This window comes from Stegodyphus dumicola, chromosome 5 (genome assembly GCF_044657685.1).
Source record: "Stegodyphus dumicola isolate Sdum_Otavi_A_Nest chromosome 5, ASM4465768v1".
In the NCBI taxonomy this organism is placed as follows: Eukaryota; Metazoa; Arthropoda; class Arachnida; order Araneae; family Eresidae; genus Stegodyphus; species Stegodyphus dumicola.
This window is the reverse complement of record NC_140772.1, coordinates 184175125-184202743: the sequence shown is the minus strand read 5'-3', so window position 1 is coordinate 184202743 and position 27619 is coordinate 184175125. Positions and strand designations below refer to the sequence as shown.

Genomic DNA, 27619 nt, shown 5'->3' with positions numbered 1-27619 from the left:
AAATTATTTTAATACATATTTTTCAGCAACAAAAAGGAGTTAGTATTAATTCCTAAGTAAAATCTTAACTCTACGTATTTCCATGATTCCTTTTATACTGGTGAGTGATATTGAAAAATAAGTATCATATTTGAATTCAGTTTGTGTTGTTTATAGTGTGATGTCTATATGAAGTTCCAGAATAACATTTTTTTTTAAAATTTCATGTATAACAGATCAAAAAATTTTGAATTACATTGGCAACGGAAATCGCCGCAATAAAAAAATACAAAAAGGTATTGCCTGAATCTGAAATTAAAAAGATCGAGTAGATGAAATGTAGCATCAAAATTTTAACTTGGCAGAAATATTTCTGAACAAACTAAGCTATTTCCATTACTTATCAGTTTTATTTCATTGGCACAAGTGATAACGTTTGAGTTTTCTTTTTCAATCTTTATTTACTACATTATTAATTACTATCAATTACTTGGTTCGAAAAATATCGAGGGGGAAAAACGAAAGTAGATTTATAATTGCGATGGTTCTTCATTATAATAAAAACTCTTATATCCGGAGTTATTTCTCAGCAATCCACTAATACTAATGTATACTTCAGTCCCGGCTTCCAGCATTTTCTTTAAGTTGATAACCCTCATGATTTTTCAGCTAATTACTTAGCTTAAGTCACGATTCTTCTTCTCATAGAAAAATCGCAATTTAAAGTAGAATTATAAATTTAGGGTACGTGAACTTGCAGGGCTTATTGACATGATCAGGGTTGGCGCCAGAGCATGTGCAGCTGGTGCAGCCCACTGGGAGGCAGAATTAAGGGCGGCAAAACTTTTAGAATTAAGGAAGGAATTGAGTGGCAAAATTTTCGCGTCGCAAAACTCTAGCACCATACCTGGACATCATACAAAAATTCTGATTTATTCTATCTTATTCAAATTCACAAAAGTACATATCAAAGAGAGACAAATTAATTAGGTTAATTAGGAAATCTAATAGGTGGTTAGATAGTAATAAAACAATCCAAGGTTTCTTAATCATCATAATGTGCCTCATTAAATTACGCAAAATGAGACTGGTTATTTATATTATCATATTCGGAGTTATAATATAGGGCCTTATAGTTTATTGGTAAAATAACAAATACAAAAACTAAGTCATTAAATACAGGTGAAAAAATAGAAGGAATAAAATAGAAAGAATGACATTATTTCTGCATAATTAACCAATTAAGAGAGAAAATCAAACGAGTGCTTTTAGAAATGATACTGATTAAACAAATCCTTTTATAATAAGTTTTAAATCTAATTTGTTTAGACCCTTAGAAGAAATTAATGAATTCACAATCGAAATCAGTATATTTTCACCGAATCTTAATGCACAAAGCTGATTAAAACTCTCACAACATCCTTGACTTAGATGTTCAAATAAGCAATCAAAAGAACTCCTTTATACAACTTTAAATCTATCAATTGCGCTAAATATTTGGTTAAACGGTTTATCAGTTTTTAGTCTAATCAGAATCATTCTCTATTTAAAACTATTCTTCCACTTCAATTACTCTAACGTATGTTTATGAATTCTCAAATGTATTTGCTTGAAAAAGATTAGCGTCATCAACCCACTCAATCGTACTTCGATTATGTTTTTCATACCACATCATTTGTACTACTAGAACGTAGCCTTCCCGAACGCTTTAACAACATGAATTCACATGCATGTAGCTGCTATTTATAACGACCGGCGTGCAGATCTTTCAGGGTGGCGGGCAGGTATATAAATGCTCCTAAAGTAAATAGTGCAAAAATAAAATAACAATAAAAACATTTTCAATCTGAAAACTTCAAGTTGCAGTATGGCGTTTTAAAGAAGAGTTTATTATTAAATATTTTAAAAATTAAAATAAACCGAAAAATATAACTGTTATACAAATATATCACTTCTCTTCTTAAATTTAAATAATATTTACTTTCGCCATAGCAGAATACTAATTCTAAGCAAATTTACTATTAAATAAATGAGTTTTTGAGTTACTTAAAATACTCAATAACATACATACACAATTTTTACATAATTTTACACATAATTACATAATTTTTGAGTTGCTTAAAATGTAAATCAAAAAGAACTTCAATTGTAAAATTCGTGATGCTTTAGCTTGCAGTTCTTTTTGAACTTAAAATAATTCAAAAAGAAAAATATCCAGCTATTAAACAAGTATAAAAAAAATTTGGAAAAAATCATACCTTTGAACAAGTTAATATACACATATAATGTGTACTAGCATTTTTGCCCTTCGTCTTCTTCTTTTTACTTTTTTTTTAGCCCAAAAGAGTGTTAGCCCAGAAAGGCTATTTGTCTTAAAACGAGATTTTATTAGTTTCAAAACGGGATTTTGGGTTGAATCATTTCCCAAATCGTTGCCACCAAATATTATCGCCCTGTACTATATTTAAATTAATTAAATAATGAAGAATTTGCATGAATATACGCATGTTGTTCGTATTGTGAAAAAACAAGGGTATTTAGACGCATCAAATTTTGAATAGGGTAGTCCTCCAGAGAATATGGTCACCTAGAAGCCCGAATTTTGAATTTCGAATTTTTCTTATTGCGTATTTCATATTTCGTAAAATTTTAACGGATTTTTGATTAACAAACTCAATTATTTGAATGAGCGGCAATGGTCGCACTTTACGGGAAATAACATTTTTATCTCCACCACGCGAAACTCTATATCGGAAATTCCAAAGAAAATAAGCTGTTTTAAATATTTAAATATGAAAGTACATAGCGATATAAAGCTCATGAACGATCAGATGTACAGATATAAAAGTAGTACTAAATATGATGCATGCTATAAGCTTGAAAATACATAAATGTAATCCAAATGAAGCGTTTTATAATATACATGTCATATCACAATTTTTTAAAACAAATAAGTAGTAGCCTTCTGTTTTATTGTGCTACCACGTTTTCTTGCCGGCGTATTGGGTAGACGTCGCAGTATCATAATGTCGGCTGGTGACATGTCGTCTTGTTGTTCAGTGCGGAGCAGTGCACTTTCGTTCGCGTTCAAGCCATCTATCTGTGTGACTGATCTTGGTTTGAACAATTTCCATGTGTTCGTCATCAGAATTTCCATTGTGAGTGACTAAATTTTCAATGGCCTCATCAGACAGTTCAAACTGTTCATCATCTCGCATTCAATCATTCATATTTTTATTCATTACTATCTTTGTAACTTTACTGTTTAAGAAAGCCCCTAAATCTTCATCATCTGCTTCTTGATCATCATTCGGAGAAAGATTTTCCCAACTTTTTAGATTGGTAGATTGTTTCTCGTCATTCTACGATTCTTCCAGCCTTTAGATAACGCTCAGATTAACCTGATTTAGGCTTTCAGCGATTGTTTTATTACTTTCTAAATCTTCTCCTAAATGTTTTAAGAGCCTGCGTCGATAGTTTCGTGTTAGGTTTTCTAAAACGCCTTGATCCAAAGGTTGAATCAGGGATGAAAAGTTAGGAATGTAAACAAATCTTCATAAACAGCTGATGTTCATCAGGATGACTGGGAGAATTGTAAAAAATTAAGATCGCCTTATGATGTAAATTATTTTCGTCAGAAAATCGGTTCATACTTACCACAAACTTTTCCTGGAACAATCACTTGAATAGAAGAGAATCTGTTGAAGTGCTTTTACAGTTTGTGTACTTTTACCGGGAGATCTTCAACGTTCACATTTTTAAAGTTAAAATCTTAATTTTAAAGTTTAAAAAAATTTTAAATTTTGTTAAATCTTCGTTAAACTTAATTTGTGTCTTTGTTGGTTCAGAAAAAGGCTGTTTTATTTATTTACTTCTTCCGTTGCCCTAACCTCATGAGGATAATCGCAGGCAAAGATGTAAATTTCATATTTCATTTTTGATTTTGACATATTTTACTCCCCTATTTTCTACAGTTTTCCACTTTACTTCTGATTTCTAATTTTTCGCATGTGATTTATTCTGAATTGAATATTTGATGAATTTTAAATGCATTTTTTTATTTGTGCATTTCCCTTAATAAGTCCGTAATGAGATTCGAATTAGGCTAATTTACCATTTACCGCTTCTTTGTAATTTTACTTGTGTTTTAAATAATTTTTGTTGCAATTTTTAAAATGTTTTAGAATTGTTTAAACTTTCATCAACATTTATTACTTTTAAATTTTAATTGAGTTTTCCATTCACTTTTTATTTGTCAGTTTTTCTTGTTTAGTATTTCATACTTCTCATATTTTAACTTTTTGTATTACAATTTATTTTTGCATCAAGTTAAAAAATTTTACACGGGAACCATAGTATCACATTTGCTTTTAGCAATAGCTTGAAGAATTTCCTTTTTACTTTGTTTTAAAATTTTGCAGCTCATTGCGCAAAATTCTTGGCCACACAAGTCTATTTTAGTTTGTTCGCTTTTTTAGTTTGTTTTGCTTTATCTACATCTATCTATATAAAGAAGAATGGCTGTGTGTTTGTTCGTGATTAATTCAGTCACTGCTATAGTTATCATCCAAAAAAAATAAAATAAAAATAACTCTCTACAATTCTCTACAACAAAACTTTCTACAATTCTTTTCTGGGACCTGAAAAAGGTCAACGTCCGCTTTTCAAAAAAAAAAAAAAAAAAAAGTGTTCCCATGCTCCCTTTCAAATCGTAATTTGTTAAAAAATTTCTAAGTTTTACGATGAAATAAAAATAGCATTACCAAACATTTAGTACATTATTCCTAATTCCAAAAATTCGTGAAAAGCCATTTCGGCTATTCCCACCTTCGTATGACTTTAATGAGCTGAAATATTAATTAAAAACTCGGAAAGCGCTAATTTTCGCACACATTTTCCCGAGTGGCAGCCGTCTCTCGCGTTGGAAGCGTGTGTGTGTGTGTGTGTGTGTGATTATGGCAAAGCCTCGAGGGCTATCTGCCTAAGAGGAGGGATGCCTTCGTGGAGGACTTTCTAAGGGAAACTGGCTCGTATACACGTTACACATGTGGAAAACCACGAAAACGCCCATGCAGCCAGCCCGTTCGCGGGATTCGAACCTCGGACCGAACTACCAGTGTTCAGCGACTTTACCGCTCGGCCGCTGGTGGGCCCCTCGCGTTGGAAGCAAATATGCTTTGTTTCGAAAAAGTGTTGCTATTGCTCCCTTTCACATCGTAGAGTCCGTTAATCAAAAATTTATAAGTTTTACAAAATTTATGTATAAAGAAGAATGTCTGTTTGTGTGTGTATGTTCGTTCGCGTTATTGATTTCTGATCAATTCTGATGAATGTTTTGCCATATTCAATCAACTAAAATTGAATATAGGTGAAATATTGGATGCAACTTGAGCTTTTACGACCTTTGACTAGAATCATTAAAAACTGCGTACCATTGTTGCTGATATAATTAGTTTATTTTTCTATCGAAATGTTTTATGTGGGTTCCATATCGCATCAGAGTAAAAAATGTGTGACTATGAATCGTATTTTTTGCGTCGTTATTAGAGAAGGATTACATCGGCATCGTTCTCTCTGTTGTTAGATACATTTCTCTCAATCTAGCTTAACTGGCATCGGGTACTTCCGCTAGTATACATATAGTATATTGCTTTATATATATATTACTTTGCTTTGCTTTATATATATATTACTTTCCTTTGCTTTATATATATATATATTCATAGATAGAAAGAAAAGGAGAGAAAGGCTTGTAATCTGTATGTTACTAGAAAATATCACCATAACCATTAAATTTTATTTTTAATGTAAAGAATACAATATGTACCGTGTAGAGTTGGAAATTCTAAAATCTGCCTCTTATAAATCAGAGAGAAAGAATTTTGAACTTAATGCTATACTCAGCAAACGTAATTTTATATTGTCGAATATCGCATCTGTTGTCTTATAAGGTATTTTATTTCTGTTTCTGCATGCCTTCATGGTGAAATGGTTAGCACACTTGGCGCATATTAGAAAGGTCCAGGTCCGAGTCCCGGCGAGGGCATTGCATATTTTTCACGTCTCCTACTTCAAAAATACCTATCGTCTGTTGACAACAAAGTTTATTTATGATGAAGGTGATTTTATCGAAATTGAAAATAAAAAAGCCTTTTCGAGAAATTTAGTAGTAATAATAAATTTATAATTATGAAATAATTAATAATTTTAAATAAATGCATTTGGTGTTATAAAAACAGTTCTCTCCCCTTTTCCTCAAAAATGTTCTCTTGATCTACTGTTGCAGCACTACCCTGGCTTCAGAAAACCATGCCTTAGTACAAATGCAGGATTTTATGAAATTCTGTAACCATTGCACTTTGGTGAAAAAAATTAATAACAGAAATTCTGATCTTAATGGCTTTTCATTCCAAGATTAATTTAAGCGTGCAAGAAATAATATACGTGCAAAACAAGAGAACCTCTATATTACCGATAAATTATTCTATATAAATGCGCACATTAAATAAGGGACGAATCAACAAATAAAATAAATAAAGGAGACTAAAAGAAAGGGTGGAAACTCTGCTGAAAAGCTTGGTGATATTAATATACTAACAGCAAATCTAGTCAGAAAACATTGGGTGAGAATTTAGTTAATTCCTCACACATTTTTCAAAATCTAAAATACTTCCTGTCATCATTTTTTGTGACACTTCCACATTTCAGACATGACAGCCTACTTCCAAACATAAAAATTAAATGAACGTTCACTCTTTCAAACTAGCAGTTGCATTATGTAGCGGAATAATATCCCAATTAAGGCACACCTAAAAGACATTATTTCCGTAGCCGTAACTAAGTACGGCGTGACTAAGTAATCACTATATTTTTAAATAACACATTTCTGAAGAAACCAAGCGAGGAAGACATTTTCCGCAATAGTGACTGCCAACAGATTTGGGTATTTAATATTCGTGAAAACGAAGAATTTTACATAACCACGCAGATTTGCAGAGCCCTAATGGCAGGAACAGAATCTAATGTATAATTTAAGGATAATTATGAAGGAAAGTTAGGCATGTATCCTAGAAATAATTAATGTGCTGTCTTGTGTTACAAAGCAGGAACTAAGTAATGGGTAGGAATTTATTGTTCGCAGTTCATGTTTATAAAGTGATGTAACTGTTCTATTTTAAGGATAATAAATGAATTTCAGCTTACAATGTCGGAAATTTATACATTGAGTTATTATGCGTAAACGGTTAGGTAAAGATGAAAAGCTGTCTGTATGTTTTCTAATCAATCACGTAAATATGTTTGATCAATCGATTCAAAATTTTGTCGTCGGAAAAGCAGTCAATGGAACTTAAACCACAGGCCATCAAGCTTCCTCAAGTTTGGCCTTGTCCTCGTGAAAAGTCTGGAGAGATAGAACTATTTCAAACACCAACGAACTTTTATAATATGAATAAATGCCGCAAACGTAAAACATAAGTTGTAGCACAGCGAAATCACGTGATATCATGCTGTTACGGGTGGGAACATGATGTCGATACAGACACAGTAAAGAAATTTGAAAAAATACCCTCATTAAGTAGAAGTCCAAATAACTGTTCAAAGATTAAATTATCAATGTGCAGTTATAACAAGAACATGAAAGAATTCTTCAGATATTTTGATCTTTTTCGCAGGCGGTCGTAGTTGTGTGTGTGTGACTGCAGCACCTTCCCTTATTAAGATTACTCAATTAGTATTTTGGCGGCTACCGAAAATCAGAGCTTATTAATCTGTTCCAGAAATCCGGTGCAAATTGGCCTGAAAAGTGTCAGTTTGTTACCCTATAAAAGGTCCATTTCTTATTAACGCTCAAATTGTTCAAATTTTTTATAGTAAAAAATTATTGATTCGCTTTTACGAAATGTTATTACTTAATGTTTTACCAACTATCCATAACAGCAAACTTTCAGTGCGATTATTTTTCTACAGAGAGTTCAAAAGGATTTCTGGAGGCCTTATTTTCTTGATATTAGTCACAAACATATACTTTACACTTTGTAAACTTCGTACAGTTTAAAATGGAGCATTTTACGAGAACAGTTTCAGTAGTAGAATTAGGAGAATTCTGAAGATACAAAATATAATTTTTATACCATCCAAATAAATCAAAGTATATAATCAGTAATATGTACATTATGCTTTATTAAGTTAAGCTGGAAAAATTCCATGTTTTTACGAGCAGAATTTCCAGAGATAGTTATAACTCGCATTTTCTCGAAGCCGGCTAGAAATTTAACAACTAGCTTTACTTTGTCCATAGGGAAGTGCTAATTACCAAAACTAGCAGCTTTATCTTACACTAACTTTTTCTAGGGCATATTTACTTTTGAACGAAAATATGCAGTAAAATGTAATTTTTCCTTCGCTAACTTATTGAATTAATAAATATTGCTACAGAGCAAACATTTCTGCTCTAGAATTATCAGGCTCACAAATGTGACTTAAACTGCTGCATGTTCACATACATTCTTGTGGAGTAATAAGTGATATTAGCTATTTCGGTAGTCATGCTTTACTTTAAATGTAGTGGTAGATGGCCGCAAGTGGCGCATGTGAGACTGATGAATAAATAGGAAATGCCTCGGTATGTGAAATAAAAGATAATCCATACACGTTTATCCAAATTCCCAAATTTTGACTCAGCTTTTCAGATAATGCAAATAGCGTTGTCTGACATGTATAGATGGGTAGGAAATGTTGTAACAGGTCTGTTACAGTCCACATATACGTATATACAATTTTCACTTCGTCAAACAAAGCATATCATTACAACTGTTGGAGAGTGGCTATGCATCTAAATAAAAAATTCTTTGAAGAAAGGATTAAACAGCATTCAGAACGCTGAGAAAGGTACTTCATAGCACAGTGGTACTGTCATGTTTTGCAAGCACGGAAGTATTCTTCTTTTTTAGGTATGTCTAGATCACATTCCAATGCCTTTGAATATATCCAGAATTATTATTTAATATAGCAAAGCTTGTAGTCATCTTTCTTGAAAATCAGGAACTCTTAAACAATTATTTTCTTTATAATCTTCAAGAAAATTTCTATTAGTTCAGCAAGTTGTATTTTGTAAAATGTTATTAAAAGTGAAACCGATGAACAATATGTCAGTAAGAATCCTGCCGAGTCAAATAATAAATAAAAGTCTTTGAATCTAGTCCTTCAAATTTATGACATTTCAAAGTTGCCTGAGAGGCATCTTTGTAAATTGAAAAGATGCAAAGAAAAGAAATCGCATGTTTTTTGCAATGCGAAATATTTATGATTAAGATACATAAAATAAAAGTGCCTGTTCCCCCCACCTCAGGAATTAAAGCGACTTTTTGTAATAATAAGCATTAAAAATAAAAGGTTATTTTATATGCGAAGATATCTTATATTCGGGTTAATACAATATCTTGAAAAATTTTTAAAGAAGAAAAAAACAATTTTTATTGCTTATGGAAATGGACCGAACTTTATGCGCAATTAAAACTGTAAAACATAATAACGTAGTAAATAACAGATATTTCGATTATCAAATATCACGAGAAATAATGCTAATTAGTTATTGCACTTTTTTAAAAAAAATGGGAGTTAATTGTATCCGACTCATTACTATTCATTGCTGTTGATCACTATTCATTACAGTAGAGTATATAACTGAGTCAAAATAGCAAAAGTTACTTCTACTTCTGATGAAGTTTCCATAAGAAAATCCTCCATGAAGATATAACTTACCTTAATGTGTTTTGCCATCATTTAATAAATTCTAATCCTAGTCTGCTCTTAAATGACAACTACAGTAATTATAAATTGTACATACTACAGCATTCATAAATTGATAATACATTAATTAAGTTAGGCTGTTAATTATTTATTTCGGCACATAATATTAATAGTAATGCACATCAATTGAATTTTCAAATTCACAGTAATTAGAGGAAAAAAGTTAAGTCAGATGTTAAGAGTGGATAAAAAATTCATTCATACGCAAAGAGCTGATGATTTATATTTGCTTATGATTGACTGATAATCAATGAATGGGTATTTCAGAATTTGATGATTTAGTATTTCAAAAACTGAATGAATACAGTAATTTTCGAAAAATAATTGTAGAAGATGTGAAATTCATAATATACAAATAACTTGGATAACTTTTAATGAAAATGTATATAAAGAAAAGATACAAAATTTTAAAATGTTTAATCGTAAGAAAGTATGCAGTGCTAACCAAAATGAAAAATCTCTCTCTCTCAAGAATGTAAAGAAATTGTTTAAAATTAACTATTTTTGACTTTAAGAAAAATATACAACATTATTTTAAAATAACAGAAATCCATTCTTTTTTTCGGTGTCGATTATAAATAAAATTATTCATATTATTTCGAGAAGAATCTGATGGAGGATCCTTTTTTTTTAACATTTAAGTAAAAAATTGAATTTTTTTAGTCTTAAAATTCAAGCTTGTATCTATTTCTTGAATCTATTATACAAAAAAGATTTAAGATTTTTTCTCACTATGGAGTAATGTAAAACGTTCTATATAAGAGAAATGTGAGAACAATATCAGAAATCACTAATTAAAATTATAAATAAAAATATACATTTCGGTTTTCTTGAGTCGATTCTGATTGATAAGATTAACTAATATGAGTAAGTGGTACAATTTCGTAGAAATTTTAGAGATCGTATTAAAATAATTATGAGCAATTAGCATAAAACGAATTCATAAGCTGTTTTATTTAACTTGCATGATTATTACCAGTAGAATTTTAATTATCCTTTATCTTGATTTGCAACAGAATTGGACTTGAAACGCTCGAATATTTTAAAATATGCTGCATATCCTATATTTATTGCGGTACACGAGATCGTCTCACTTAACGAAAGATTTTAAAATATACCAAATTTTACTGCGTCATCTATCTCGCAAATTAACCATTCAGTGTGTTTCTATTGCAGCATATTCAAGTCTCACTCCTTAATGTTAGGCCTTATATATGGTAAACCAAGCGAAAAACACCCAAATATTACCGCGACACAGACACTGTCGATGTATTAACCTAATAAAAAAGCACTTACACTCAGAGATGTCACGATAAATTGCGAGATAAACGATTATGACATGGGACTTTAAAAGGCCCGAACATCTATGTTATATCTTTATGATGGCGCTGTTTTGCAGTAAAAATGAGAGTTTATGGTCCTATGTAAGGAAAGAAAATGTTTTTGCTGCTCCTCACCGTAACAGATTATAGAAGAGGTCTTTAAAGTATCTTAATACGATTGTTGTTATCTGCGAATAAAGAACCGTTGTTATCAATTTTGGGGAATTTAAAATGTGTTTCTGGAAACAGACTTTACGGGGACAATAAAAGAAGAATCAACGCATCAATATTAGCCTGTTTCGTTCAAATTATCTTCCTTCACTAAGAGTTTCAGGGTTTCCCCAATATATATATTTTTTCCCGTAAATACTTGTTTACGCTCTTTAAAATGGTTAAATAAAAAAGATGAATTTGAATGTCTATATAAATCTTATAAAATTTGTGATATCTTGTTTTATAAATAAAAAGGGACAAACAATAGACTTTAAAATTTACTGTAATTAATTAATTATTTTATAATTTTCACTAAACGTACTTAATCTTTAATTGGTCTCGCAAGTGGTAAAGTACTTAAGAGATCTGAATACTAAGACTGAGGCTGAATCCCAAATGAAGATGCCTATCAGCGACGAGCGTAAGTCGCTGGTAGATCTGTTTGGAGTTCGATTTCCGGTGAAGGAATTGATCGCTTGGGGTTTTTCGTGGTTTTTCTCCTGTGTAACGTGTCTACAAGCCGGTTTCCCTTAGAGAGTCCGCGAGAACGCATCCCTGTCGTTAGGCAAATAGACCTCGAGTCTTTATCAAATTTAATACATCTAACCTTAAGCTCTAGTTTGCAGAAATGCAGTATCAGAACATTCGCGTAGCTTTGCTTTTAAATTTTGATTTTAATGCATGTAATATATTTTAATTACTTCAGTCTCAAAGTATAAGTATTTAGAAATATACTGAAACTTCTCTTAGGTTTATCATTTACTTTTCCTGATGACTTTGGTTTCTTGAGGAAGTGGTCACCTTAAAGAAAAAATACTTTTTATTCACGCTGTTAGAAGCACTTATATCTTTCAAAAATGGTCGTCGTGTTAGGGAAATAATCAGTTGGAGAAATTTCTTCTGCAATTCCGCTTATTAAAACAAATAGTAATAATTTACTCTTCGCTGCATATTATATCAAATAAGGAACAAAAACTATATTTCCTGTTAATATAGGATTCACAATTTTTTTCTTTTATTTATAGTCCTAAATGTTAATTTCGAAACTATTATAAAACATATGAGAAGTAAACATTGCCAATAAAGTCAGCGTAACTTGTATAATTCACATAATGCAGCAAAAGTCACATTTTCTCACTAGCAATAAACTATGTAAAAGCGCTTTTTATAACTTCGTACCTTATTTACATCTTTTATAATTTCCTATTTTTGTTCTAGATATTTACGGCATTTGGAATTACGAATAAAATACATATAAAGTTTCTATTAAAAAATTAAAGGGTCGTTTTAATTTTATTTTAATGTATTATAAATTTCTATTTTATTATATTACTAGCGGAAGTACCCGATGCCAGTTAAGCTAGATTGAGAGAAATGTACGAGTATCTAACAACAGAGAGAACGATACCAATGTAATCCTTCTCTAATAACGACGCAAAAAATACGATTCATAGTCATACCTTTCTTACTACTCTGATGCGATATGGAACCCACATAAAAAATTTCGATAGAAAAATAAACTAATTAGCAACAATGGCACGCAGTTTTTAATGATTCTAGTCTTTCTAATCAAAGGTCGTAAAAGCTCAAGTTGCATACAATATTTCACCTATAATCAATTTTAGTTGATTAAATATGGCAGAACATTCATCAGAATTGATCAGAAATCAATAACGCGAACAAACATACACACACAAACAGACATTCTTCTTTATACATAAATTTTGTAAAACTTATAAATTTTTGATTAACGGACTCTACGATGTGAAAGGGAGCAATAGCAACACTCTTCGAAATAAAGCATATTTGCTTCCAACGCGAGAGACGGCTGCCACTCGGGAAAATGTGTGCGAAAATTAGCGCTTTCCGAGTTTTTAATTAATATTTCGGCTCATTAAAGTCATACGAAGATGGGAATAGCCGAAATGGCTTTTCACGAATTTTTGGAATTAGGAATAATGTATTAAATGTTTGGCAATGCTATTTTTATTTCATCGTAAAACTTAGAAATTTTTTATTAACAAACTTTGAAACTTTGAGGATTTGAAACCGAGCAGTGGCAACAGCTTTCGAAATAAAGCAGATTTTCATCTCCAGCTTGCGAGACTGTTGCCACTCGGAAAAATGAGGGCGAAATTATATTTTTACGAGTTTTTAATTAATATATCTGATTTTAGCTATATTTTTTGGAAAAAAGTGGACGTCGACCTTTTCCAAGGCCCACAAAAGAATTGTAGAAAGTTTGGTGACAATAGGTGTAGTCGTGACTGAGTTATTACAGGACAAATACACATACTTTCTTCTTTATACTCGTTTATATAGAGAGATATTTCCATAGCTAATTTTTTCACGTTGTGAGTTTATTAATGTGTGAATATTTTCCGATTACTTATGTTGTATAAATTTATCATACCAAAAAATAACATTTGACTACAAAAAAATAAATAAATAAATAAAACGTAACTAAAAAAAAATTATACAGCGAAAATGTACAGCATATTTTTAAATAACAATATAACCCGAGTAAAAAGTATACTGTTATAACTAAAAAAAATTTTCTACACAAATTGCTCTGCTTAATGCTTCTGTTAGAAATAGATCTGATTGCAACGAGCAGATTGATATTGATACAAGATGCATACCTAAACATTTATAACTTACCCTCATTACCGAATTTTCAAATCTAATTTAGGATTTCCTTTTATTCTGCAGAAAGCATTATTGACCTTGAAGCAAAGTAAACATTAACTTGTGGCCTCATTACGTATTCAACAATCCATTCAAACTATACAATCAATAACAATATATTGCAAAGCCTAAAGAATCAACGTATATTTTGCTTTGAATTTAATGGGTTTCTCAGCTAGTCCATTAATTTTATAGTGAATAATAATATTCTCATATTAAACAAATTAAAATTTTTATCACAGATGAAAACATTGCTGGTGAATAAAAAACTGATTATACGCCCCACATGCGCAAGTAATACCAAAACCCATTTAGGTTCATGCAGATTTAAGCTACCATATTTTAGTTACCAAAATCTCAGTCAGGATTTCATCATAAATATAATTAGATTAACTTAAGTGTAAGCAAATGATGATAAATTATAGATTAGCAATGGTCTAATTACATGAAAATCAAAATTTTGAAACAGAATATTACTATTGCAGAAAAGAGTTAACAGTTAAATATTCGAAATTTTAATTAGAAAAATCTTCGGAATTTCCTTAATCAATGTGTATGAGTGCATTAATCAATGTGTACCATATTCTCTTCCTAAGCACAACAAAAGTAAATAATTTAACTTCCAGTCTAAACTAGATACCCTATTTTGAAATCTTTACTGTTTCTTAAGCAATTTTATTAAGTTATTTTTGTTAAGTCTAAATTGATAAACTAAAACGACTACATACAACAATTAAAAATTGGAAAGTTTTTTTAGGAAATAAAATAAAAATTAGCCTTTATTTCCAACGCCAAGTTTGCTTCCCCCCCCACACACTTTTTTAAAATGCCAAATTATTTTACTTTGTGTTCTGCTTTTAGACCTTATAAGTATACCAATGAAAATATCATGTCATTTATGAATTTATAAAAATTAATAAATAATTATTAATTACAGTCGGACCCTTTGCGGCTTTTCTTGATTAATATCTGCTATTTAAATTATTTTGTACCTACTTCACAGTGTGTTTTTGTGGTCACAGTATTTGGTTGCAATTGCCTGCTTAATATCTTTCAATCTGTAACAGTAAAAGACATCATAAAGTTATATAACATTAATATTTTTAAAAATTATATAACATTAATATTTTTTCTTTTCTTTTCTCGTTTATTATTACCTACTTGATAAATAATTGCTTTAAATATGAAAAAGATCGAAAATAATAAAGTTAAATATCAGGTAAATAATATCGTGTGGATATACCAATTGTTGAAAACATGTTGGAAAATGTATTCTAGCATTAAATGTACATTGAGTGAAATACTTTACTTGTAATTTGTAACATGTAAAATTAAAACAGCTTTACTTTACTTTTTTGTAACATGTAAAATTAAAACAGCTTTTTGATTTACTTGTGAGAATCGAAGTGAGCTCTACTTTGCAGAACGTTTTAAAATTAAAGTAAACAATTGGATAACTTTTTTTTTTAATTACACTGTTTAAAAAAAGAAAAACTGTCCTAAAAGTAAAAAGAGTACAAGTATATCTGATAAATCTTTGCTCTCCTACATAGCTTTACCACTTTGAAAATGTTTTTTTATTAGTAGCAAACCAAAATAAAGCACATTTAGATTTACAAACTTTCCAAATGAAATTTTACATCCACGCTAATTTACAATGTAAGAAAATAAATTACTTTAATGCTATTTTTAGTAATTGCTATTAAACTGACTTTTTTTAAAAACGATTTCAGTTACTACTTACACTTTGAAAAATAACTGAAATTCAAAATTAACTTCGAAAATAAACTGTAATCGAATTTTTAATTTTTTAATGGCTGCAATCGTAACACACATTATAGAAATAACCGCAATTATAGCTTGATTTTTAAAGGTAATTGTCTTGAAACACATTAATACTAGATATAAATTTTATTACAACATTTAAAATTAAAACAGCTACTGGATTTACTTTTGAGAATCACAACGAAATCTTCTTACCTGTTTTAAATTGCACTGAATTACTGTTTGCATTATAGTATATTCAGGAATTTAAAAAATAAAAAAGTGTATTGCCAAACATCGCACATTGTGAAAAATTAAGGCATTTTTTTTATACGAGCTTCTTTCTTTAAAGGTACATTCACTTTGAAAACTGGAAAAACTACGTTTCATGCGCTGTCCTCCCACTATAATTACTTTTAAAATTTATTTTCCTGTGGCCCTCTCCTGGGCTAGTTTATCAACCAGTACGTCGTGTAGCGTCATGAAACGAGACACAGAATTTTGAATTTACGTATGCTGGAATATGTGAATAACAGAAAAGTACTCAAGACTATCTCCTAAAGGGAAGGATGCCTTTGTAGAGGACTTTCCGAAGGAAATTTGCTCGTATTTTCTTTACACGCGAGGAAAAGCTACGAATGTAGACATCCGATCAATGGGCTTTCAACCTGACCAAAGTTCAGCAATTTTACACTTCGGCCCTTGGCTGAGCCTTTCGATTTCAGGTATAAGTTTTAAATATTTTGCATCGTGCAAATGCAATATTAATAATTAAAATCCAGCTCATAGTGTAATCAAACGTATCACTAATTTGAACTGGGCCACTTAGGTGTATTTAATTATGGCAAAGCACACTAGGGCTATCTGCCTAAGAGGAGGGATGCCTTTCGTGGAGGACTTTCTAAGGGAAACTGGCTCGTATATACGTTACACATGGGGAAAACCACGAAAACACCCATGCAGCCAGCCCGTTCGCGGGATTCGAACCTCGGACCGAGCTACCGGTGTTCAGCGACTTTACCGCTCGGCCGCTGGTGGGCCTAGCTGGGCCATTTAAGAATTTAAAATTTGTAGTCTAAATCTTTTACAATTTACTTTTTATCCCCTGTATGGGCATCTGAAGTTTCCTCCTAAATGAATTTTCAGTGAGAATTTACAGTATTTAAATTGAATCGGGCAAAGGTTAATGATAATCAAATTATAGTATGATATCGGTTTATTTAAAACTATTTGAGCGTGAAATTAAAGTACTGAATTAAATCTTGAAATTATGACATGGTCTTTCTCCCCACCTTTTATTTTATTACTATTATGGAAGCTTCAATCGGCTTTTAAAAACTCTTAAGAAGTAAAAAGTAGCTTTGGAAATAAAGTTTTAAAATAATCGACGATAAACTACTAATTTAAGTCTGAAACCTATGAAGAAGTAATGAAACTTCGATTATCAACCTATTTTGGAAGTGTCGTCCAGCCAGAAATTAATTTTCCCCACCAGCAGATAAAGTTTTAGATTAGACGATACAGTTTTAGCATAGTACATTATATTACACAAATGAAAATCGAGATTAAAATTATAAATTGGTCCTATATGTTCTGAATATGCTTATTCTTATGCACATTTAAAATGATTTGAAACAGTTTTTAGTCCAACATGATATATATCTTTAACATGATTTATCTGTATGGTTTTAGTAGAGTTTTGTTACTTCCTTGTATGAAGTAAAATCACGAAAATTTTCAGTGTCGTATTTCAAAGGAAACATCCATTTTGACAGTTTTCGAATCCATTTGGAAGATTTTCTTTGCTTGACATCTGCACTTACGAACAGAATAAATGATTTTTTTTTCCCCCAAAACGGATTGTTAAACGGATTTAAAATAAATTCAAAACGATTTTTTTTTCAAAACGGATTGTAAAACAGATTTAAAATAAATTCAAAACGATTTTTTTGTAGTGTCTTTACGTATGTATACGTACGTGTTTATGTATGCATTTACTATATGTTATGTTATGTATGTACTATATGCTATGCATGTACTATGCGTGTTTATGTATTATGTATGCATAACTCAGAAACGATTTAGAGCATTGAACATTGAAATTTGGTACATGGGACTTCTGTAACATCTAGTTGCGCATCCCCCTTTTATTGCAATCGGCTGTATCGAACGTGCGTATATATATATATATATATATATACCCACTTCCATACTCGGCCTTTATTTTCACAAACGTTGATCGTAGTCATATACTTCGGATCGCAGAAGTTATTAAATAACAAAAATATTCATGTTTTGGCAATGTCAAATTTAAAAAAAAAAAAAAAAAATTATTTTTCGACACATAACGAAACATAACTTTTAATGCGTTACCCCGGTTTCTATATATATGTTAGGGAAAGTTTTGTACATGCTACGAAAAAATAAAACTAGAAATTTTATTCTGCGAACGTGATATTTAATTTCAAAATTTGCAGTTTTTGATGTCACTTTCAATTTTCCTTGAGGGATCTGTTAATTAAATTGAAATAATTCGAGGAAATAAATTAAAATGAAGTGCAACAAAAAAAAAATTAAAAAAATCTGTATAATTTAATAGGCCGTATAAGGATGTCATATATAGTCTCCCCATCAGATTATTCCCCCCCCCCCTGTATAGTCATCCGTATCTGGAGAAAAATTTCTTTGGAAGTTTCGTGCATTGGTGTAGGAAATTCCACAAATTGCTCGAGTAATTATTCATTTCGAATTCAGTACCTCATAATTACCGGACGTGCAAAGCAATTTTAAGTTAAATATTTTTCTGTAAAATATTGTTTGATTGTAAATTGCTTTTTTTCTATTTGAAGTTGAGTGTTTCCCGTTTATTATAAACACAGTAATAAACTTATCATATAGTATTACAGCCCATTATAGCTTATTTCAAATTACCATTTTTCAGCTTCTTGCAAGAAGTTTCTTTAAAGTATTTATTGTTTTCAGATGGTGGATTTCGCTTTCTTGTAAAACAGAAAATATTGCTACTTAAGCGAAATATTTGTAGCCTCGTATGCAAACGATTCAATAAAGTAGTTTAGTTGCACTGCTTCCCAGAATAAAAGCAATGTAAATGTTAACAACTTAGTTAACATTTTTGTTAAGTGTTCAAGTCGTCAAATGGCTTAAACAATGAAAGAACGCATAGAAAATTTTACTTTCTAATTACTTGGCCATGCATTTTGAACAGTTTATTTTAATTTTAAACCATATGTCTTTAACTAAGAACTACTTCAGTTTTAATTGAAATCTGCATAGCAATATCAGATTGCCATTTACAATTTTGATGCATTTCTTCTAACTTTTTTAAACTAACAGTTTTCTAACAGTGGACTCTTTCAGGTGTTAAACTGTAATCTGAAGTTTTCAAATTATATTTTTTTTTATCTCACTCTTTTTCTGTTTTTTTTTTTTTTTTTTTTTTTTTTTTTTTTTTTTTCCCTCTTAAGCTCGTTCTGTCTTTCAGACTTTCTCAGTGGCTGGTTGAAGATGCGGTTAAAATAGTGAGGGATAATCGAAACTCCCTTTTATATACCCAAATAGAATAAGCTCTCAGTAAAAAAAAAAAAAAAAAAAAAAAAAAAATAGGTATTGCTTTGAAGAAATTATTATTATTTTGTTTTGTTTTGTTTTTTGTTTTTTAGAAGCGTTTTCTTTCTTTCTTTTTCTTTTCTTTTATTTTTTTTTGGGGGGGAGGATGTGTAATGCTGTCTCAGTTTTAAAAGAGAAGAATCTTAAACAATTAGTGGACCAAATACAAGTGAAACTTAAAATACCGCTATTTTGACTTGGTTGGTCGGTTAATCGATTAAAGACAAAATGCTAAAGACAAATGCGTCCAAACAAGGAAAGTTTTGATCAAGAATTTCCTAAAGGAAATTTTTATTTCAGTTAATTTCGCACACAATTTAATTTAGAATTTTCATCTGAAAATAAAACTTTTAAATTTGTATGCCTTTCATTTTGAAATAAAATTCTGACATTTAAAAAATGCTCAGCCCATTTTTAATAAATGCTTAAAAATGAAATATTATTCACATTTCAAAAAATCAGTGAAAAAAAGAGCTTAATATTTAGTTTAATTTCACTTCCTTAGTATACTACTTTTATAGAAACTAACATGTACTGAATAGTTTAATTTCTAAAATTAGCCAACAAATTGACTTTTGAATCAACAGAATAATATGAGTTATAATTTAAGAAAGATTTTTTTTAATTCTATCTTATACGCTTTTAAATCCGATTTATTTTTAAATTGCTAAAATTAAAACCATGTTTTGTTATAATTTAAGAAAGATTTTTTTAAATTCTATCTTATACGCTTTTAAATCCGATTTATTTTTAAATTGCTAAAATTAAAACCATGTTTTATCAGCCAGTTGTACTACTAAATATTTATATTGAATAGTCCAGCTTCCGATATTAATATTACCATTTATTCCCCTTCCTTTTAAAATAGAAATTTTCGTGTATAAAAATCAAAAATACTTCTCTTCCCAGAATGAAAGCAACGGAGATATGTAAACCCATAGTTATGATGCAAGATAATCGAGTATGCAGACAATAATAATTAAAAACTGATAAAATTTTTGTATAAAGTAAATAATAAAATGCAAATTAAGAGATAAAACTATCATCGTTATAAAATACAGTTATTAATGTATAAAATCTTTAATGTAGGTTAATTTCAGTTATTCTGAATTTCCTTGTGAAATAGCTATTGTTTCTTTCAATTCAGGCAGAATATTTTGAATTAAAATCTCTTCATCAGAGCTGTCGACATCTTAATATGAAAATTTCCTCGAGAAATAATTGCTAATATACTTATTAACGTGCGAGTTGATGAAGTTATTAAATTCAGAGCTATCCTTATTCTCTGGCCTACTTATTCTCTAATTGTATTATCCTTACAGGTCAGAATTGCTATTTAAACAAAAGCAAGCCTATTAAACACCAATGTAATTTTAATTTCGGGTTTTTACCTTATTCTGGGTCTCTAGGTCACGTGACGGAAGGGAGTGTTATGAAACAGGTATTATTTCCATTTCATCAGAGGAAAAATAATTGAAGGCGCAAGGTAATAGTTAATTTGGAATACACAAGAAGAACTATATTTGATTGTTTTTTAAATAACAACTTAAAAATTTGAATGCAGAGTTTATATTTCAACTATACTCACCTCATTCAAACCATTTCATGTTTTCTCATAAACTGTTGTAATATGATTACTATAAATGAATATCTTAGTACAATTAAGAGCAACTGAATTCCGAAATCTTAAAAAAAAAGTTATTATGTGCTTAAAACAAATTAATATTGAAGACTCTGGTTAAGAAATTAAATTAGAGTGTAAAATAATCATTCAAATACTGAAACAAAAGTAATTTTTCTCAAATGTTAAATGAATTGCTTTAATCACAATACACATTACTTTTATTAATCGCATGTTAAATTTAACTTCAAGTCAAGCAATATTTTTATTTAGATTTTGCAAACGATCTCTAGGAGAAATTCCAGTCGTTTGAATACTTAAAATTAAATTGCAGTGTCTACAAGAAGTTCTATAAAATTATATAAATAAATTTTACAGCGGGATTTAAGAAGAGTGGTTTTGAGAGCATTAATGTATACCCGGGTTTTCATTTTGACTGGAAAGAATAAAGTCCAAGAAAAGTCCAGTTTACGCTGCCCTGGATATTAAGAAAGTTCCAACCAAACAAAAATGTAAGGCGAGCGCACGCGTTTCAAGAACGTTACCGAGTTATAGATAATTTAACTTATTTTCTCATTTGCTTAGTTTCTTTTGTTAATTAATGTATTTTAATAAGTTATTCAATTTTAATGACTTATTTTATGCAATTATTATTATTGTTTTTAGCCAAAATTAGCGTTAGCCGAGACGGGCTATTAATCTGAAAACGGCATTTACGTCAAATCATTATAAACGACTGCACCACTTTTCAAATTGTTGTCACCAAGTATTATTGCACTGTATTAAATTTAAAGAAACTAAATGAGAATCTACATGAATGTACACATATTTATCGCAGTGTGAAAAAACAACGGTCCACTAAGTCATCAAATTTTGAATAACATAATCCTCCACCTGAAGACGGGCACCTGGAAGCCCGAATTTTGAACTTATTTATTCCATATTTTGAAAACATGAATTTTGGATTAAAAAACTCAAAAGGAAGGTTCATTTGAAAGAAAGGAGTGGCAACACTGTAGAAAATAAAACATTTTTATATCCAGCTCGTGAGGTTGTCTACCCGAAATTCTAAAGATATACTGTTTCTAAATATTTTTAGCCCAAATGCTCTCGACACGTGTAAGTGTCTGCAAATGAAAAACGACCGTTCGGGCCAAATATAAAATCTGAAAGCTTTCAGATTATTTATTTATTTAAAAAAGGTGGGGTTCCTGCGGCGATTTGCCTTAATTCAACTGTAGTTCGAATTTTTCTTGAAAGTAAACTTTTTCTTAGCATCGTTATGTCATTTTTACCACACTTCTCTTGGTTCATTTTCCAAAGTTCATTCAGAAGCCTTGGATGCTGTTTTTCTAAGGCTCGTTTTAACAAACCGAAAGCGAAGCCCATAGGAGAAAACGTTAGGGGATTTTATAGCTATTTCATTAGATGAAATGTATTTTATTTATTATTTTTGTAAAGGCCCAAAAGGGGCTATTAGTCTCGAAAAAGTATTTTGCTTCGGTTCATTATGAATGGCTAATGAATTTTCAGTTAGTTGCTACCATATATTATCGCCCCGTATTGTTTTTAAGAAATTAATAAATAAAGAATCTACACGTATGCATATACGTTCCTCGCATTGTGAAAAAAAGACAGTGTCCAGAGCCATAAAATTTTGAATAACATAGTCTTTCACCCGAACATGGGTACTTGGAAGCCCTAATATCCAATTTCGAATTCTATATTTCATATTTTAAACAGTTTTTGATGAACAAACTAAAAATCTGAAAGCTAGCAATAGCAATACTGTATGACATAAAACATCATTAACTCCAGCAAGCGAGACTGGCTATCGGAAACATTATCTGTTTTTATATGTTTTGTGATTTTGCTGTTGAATTGAATTTTATGCGGCGTAACTGCGAAGAATGTGATATTTAATAATTAAATTTAGCACACAAAACGTCAATAATGAAAAGGAAAAAAAAAATTCATAAGACATCTTACTAAGAAAACTGAATATTAATATGAACTGAGAAAAGACTGAAAAAAACTGAAAAATGTTTGCCAACACTTGACACTGCATGGAATTCTTAACATATGCTGCTAGGCTGCTTTTAAAATTTTTGTGATTTTGCTATTGAATTGTACATGGCGCAAGTGGGAAGAAAACGATGCTTAATAAAGTTAGAGTAAATGCAATAGCAGATTGGTACTATGCGACCTCAACGAGAGCGTAAAAGACCTTAACGAACCCTTTTGGTTCAATCGTTAAAGTCTGAACCCTTTCAGATTATTATTATTATTATTATGTCCATTATTTTACTATTTATTATTTTATCACATTCCAATAGTTTTCCAAACAGCTTCTTTGCTTTTGATATTATAAATTAAGACCTGCAGGAAGCAGTTTCGTTTTTGACAACCTTCTAGGGTACATTTATAATTATCGTCAAAATACCTTACACACAAACATCCCAATACTATTCAATTATGTATTTATGCCTACTCTCCTATAATCTATGTAAATATTCTTTTGGGCATTTTACGAATTTCTGACAACGAACATTTTATTAACAGATCTAATTTGTAAATGGTAAGTTTTATTCTTTAGGGATGGTCACAAGCAACTTGGTGTTGCCTCTTTTACACCAATGATATTTCATTGCATTTATCAAAGTTCATACATCTGGTATTTTTTTTAAAGCAGGATTAGAGACAAATGAGCAATGCCCTCACTGAGACTCGAACCTCGGACTTCTCGATACTCGCTCGCCGAGTGTGCTGACCACTACACCACGAAGACATGCTAAGAAGGCGGGAGAAATACCTCATAGTTCAATAAAAGACCTGTAAAATTTGAGCTTAACTTCTATTATATCCCATTTATTGAATATAATTGTACATGCGACTGCAACTTTTGTTTATTTTGTACTACAAAAACAGGAAGTTAATGATTTTTTTCAGTAATTATTGTTAATTTCAAGAAACCATTCAATTATGGTAATTTAATCTTCTTTAATTAAAAGGTGGTATACGAATCAGATGAAAATATGGAAATAACTTTGAAACTGTTAAGAGATGCTTATCCTAAGAGCATGAATTACTGTTTTTTAATCTTTACATTATTTAGACATCGTTATACGTACTTATCAGTCACGTACTGCTCCTATCGCAGTATTTTACATTGATATATGAAAAAGAATGAGAAAATTTTTAAGAGTTAGCAACACAAAGCCTTTCTTCTCTTTTCATTTCGGATTTCGCTTCGATTATTAAAGGCATATTGTACACTTTAATCAAATATATTCTTATCATAAAACCACTAACAATTCAAAAAATATCCCAAATTCAACCTAATGTTAGTCTGGTCTTGATTTTAAACAAATTTAATAGCAATCTACCATTAATAGGAATCAATGTTGAATTGAATCTGAACTTTGTCTGTCTCTGATGATGTGATAACGTTAAAAAGTTGCAATTTTCTTTTCCAAATGGATAAAAATTACATAAGCAAATAGATAATTATCAACACATTCGAAAGCTACATTCATTCTGAAACGCATTTATGCATTTATATGACATCTCAAACACCTGAAGAATAACGAAAATTTATTTTATCAATTTATATCTAAAAACACGCTATTAAATTTAGGTAAGTAGAGTAAGACGGCAGGCCATTTATGAGATAAGAAAAGGAATAATTGAAATGATGCATCTACAAAATTCCTGATAAGCATTTTTACTTTTGGGTACGAAACTTCAAGCAAATATTGATTATTGTGTAACAAAACGTTGTATTACACAATTATAGGAATAAAGTAAAATGTGTGCCGTTTCTTATCATTAAATTTCAGGTAAAAATTTGTATAATTTTATCTGCTGAGATCTTAAACATGTGCATGTACTTAACCTAATATTTTTATCAACTTACCCTCATTTCTCTTTATTGTCATTTATAACATTGCCTAGAACTGATAAAAAGAAATGCGACACAGCTAAAATATTTCAGAATTTAATATTTTCTCCTTTTCTTATCGAAGTGTCTTACAGAATGGCACTCAAGCTTAGTTTCTTTTAAGAGTTAATCAAAATTTTTCTTAATAAGGATTAGAAAAAATTACATCTGTCAGACGGAATTTGAAAAAAAGAAACAAAATTAATGTCATTTTTTCCCCTTCCAGCCTTAACTGTCTAATACATAAACAACATATACCAGTAAAAAATAGTCAGTCTAGTCAATTATCTTCTAAATAAGAAGCAAAAATTCTGTAATTAAAAATCATGTTAATTATCGTACTTTTATTTGTGTTTAATATGATACCAGTTCACTGAATATTAAGAAACTAAGATGAAACCATATATCAATAATAATAAGCTTATTCTTCTTATATTTAACTTTTTTCATGAAAGACGATTTAAATAGAATTCCTTTTAACATGTTCGAAACACTATATTAACCGAAAATTAACGACAAATGGCATGCTAGTTTTCGGCGTATTAAAGATAAGATTTTACAATTTATGACGTAAATTTCAGCTTCATATCGTTATCTATGTTAGGCACTAACGTAAGCTCAAGCGTTGAAATCTTCGGCTTGATTATTTTCAGTTTATAATTTTCATTCAATATGTTTTTCTTTTGCATATTCTTGTATATTAATTCGCAATTATATATACTATACTATTATCAACCACCCATAAAAACAGTTAACATTATAATAAGTATTAAAACAAACCATAAAATTCTTTTTACGAATTTTATATTAAATTAAACTGTAAAATAAAATTATGAAAACTGACCTGGAATTCTGTCTTTGCCCATCCCATGAGATCCCACCCATGGGAAGTTGACTGTTGTCGGATAAGAAAGAGGTGCCGGCCGATGTGCCGGAACCCGAATCACAGTTCCGTTTGCTCCGCTTTGTAATGGATCGTAGTGCGGTGTCATCACAGGCACGCAGGAAGTCTTTAGATCGGCAGTTGAGAAGTAGGCTTGAGCTGACAATCCGACACAACAACCCCCACTGCTCATCACCATCATAGGTGAGGCAGCGGATGATGAAGCCGGTGTTGTCCTCGCGGAGCTGCTGTCACCTCCATGTCCACTGTTATTGTCAGTGGAAGATCTACTGTCCTCTTTGCGGTGGTTATTATCATTGTCTTGTCTGCTATCATCTCCCAGCAGTCTGCTGATACTGAAAGATAATTTCGGCTTGGTGGAAGAGCTGTGATTGACAGGGGATGAAGAGGAATTATTTTCAGAAGTAGGGGGTGATGTTGACTGCACAGTAGCTGTGGACATGGGTGCTTGTTCCATATATTCCCTGTCCATGATGCCAGCAATCCTTGTGGTAACGTTGGTGACCTCGATAGCATTGGAGGCCACTGGTGGAGAAGTTCGGGAAGATCGATCACACAGCATGGGTTATTTTTAAGATTTTTAATAGTTCTTTAAAATTTCTTCTCGTTCAACTTGAAAGTCTTGCAGTCATTTCAGAAGCCGGTTTATCAGATTGGAAAAACTGAAGCTAACAATATTTCTAAAACATTTGGGGAAAACAATGCACTCTGAAACATATTCTCCTGTTTAACGTAAAAAAAGTGTCCTCAGTTACAATGCAAATTTGATGAACATAGGTTCAATTCAGACCAGGTAATTTGCAGTCATAGATAATTTTCATTTATTCATTCATAACCACGTTATTTCAATGCCAAACTTATTGACTCATAATTCAGCCTGAGAATTTACTAAACTCTCGAATTCGCTGTGAGCGCCCATGAAGAATGATCATTCAACCGTTAAAGTCGTAACAAATATGACAGGTGTGATCACCTTTCACAAACTCCCTTTTTAGAGAAGAAAGTAAACAAACAAAACAAAATAAGCGCTCCTAACCGGTTCGCAACGCACGACTTCCCGTCATTCTCAACTTCAACTGAGGGTTACTCGACAAACTATGTCCACTTTATGAAATAGGCAGTCGTCGAGTGAACGTCCCGCCCTACGGATGCTCACACATCGACTCCCAATTGGTCGCCTGGGGTTTGGCGACGGGAAACGCGGCGGCGGTCGCCGTTGGCGCCGCCCTCCTGTATACTTACCAATTGATTACGGTAGGCGGCACGAAATAATTGGTTGCCAAACTACGATGCCAAATAGGTGATGTTTTTTCTCCCGTTGTCTGGGGGGATTTCATCTCCGAGACATAATTTGAAACGAGCAGGAGACAATAGATGCTTTGTGCTGGGCATTTCACTGTCTCACTTTTTCTGCGCTCACTTTAAATAACACCTTGTTCCGAAGGTTAGTTACAATAATTTGAATGCGAAAATACTATATGGGGAAGAAAGTATGATCCGGAAAGAAAACTCATTCATTTAATTATTATGATTTCGTAGTTTGCGTGGAGAAGTTTCCGAGTCTAACTCCGGAAAAATATTGTTCAACAATAAGTAGTAATAAAAGAAGCATGTGCAAAGCAAAAAAAAAAGGTAAATAAAAATATTTCAAAGCGGAGTGAAGGAAAACATAAATAAACAACATTAAAAAAAAGTCTGAAAGTTTTCAGATTTTAACCATCGCTCAAAAAAGTTTGTATTTATCGATCACG

General features: G+C 30.9%; 1 protein-coding gene across 2 annotated transcripts in view; it reads right to left on the bottom strand.

Annotated features, from left to right (window-relative positions):
- The window catches only part of LOC118202919 (uncharacterized), a 113522-nt gene extending 86529 nt beyond the window's left edge, over nt 1-26993 (bottom strand). For both annotated transcript variants that reach the window (XM_035375164.2, XM_035375234.2), the window contains exon 1: nt 25809-26993. In XM_035375164.2, the coding sequence (XP_035231055.1) occupies nt 25809-26430 (622 nt within the window). In that variant the 5' untranslated portion in view covers nt 26431-26993. The remainder of the gene's footprint in view (nt 1-25808) is intronic.
- Between the last annotated feature and the right edge of the window lie 626 nt (nt 26994-27619).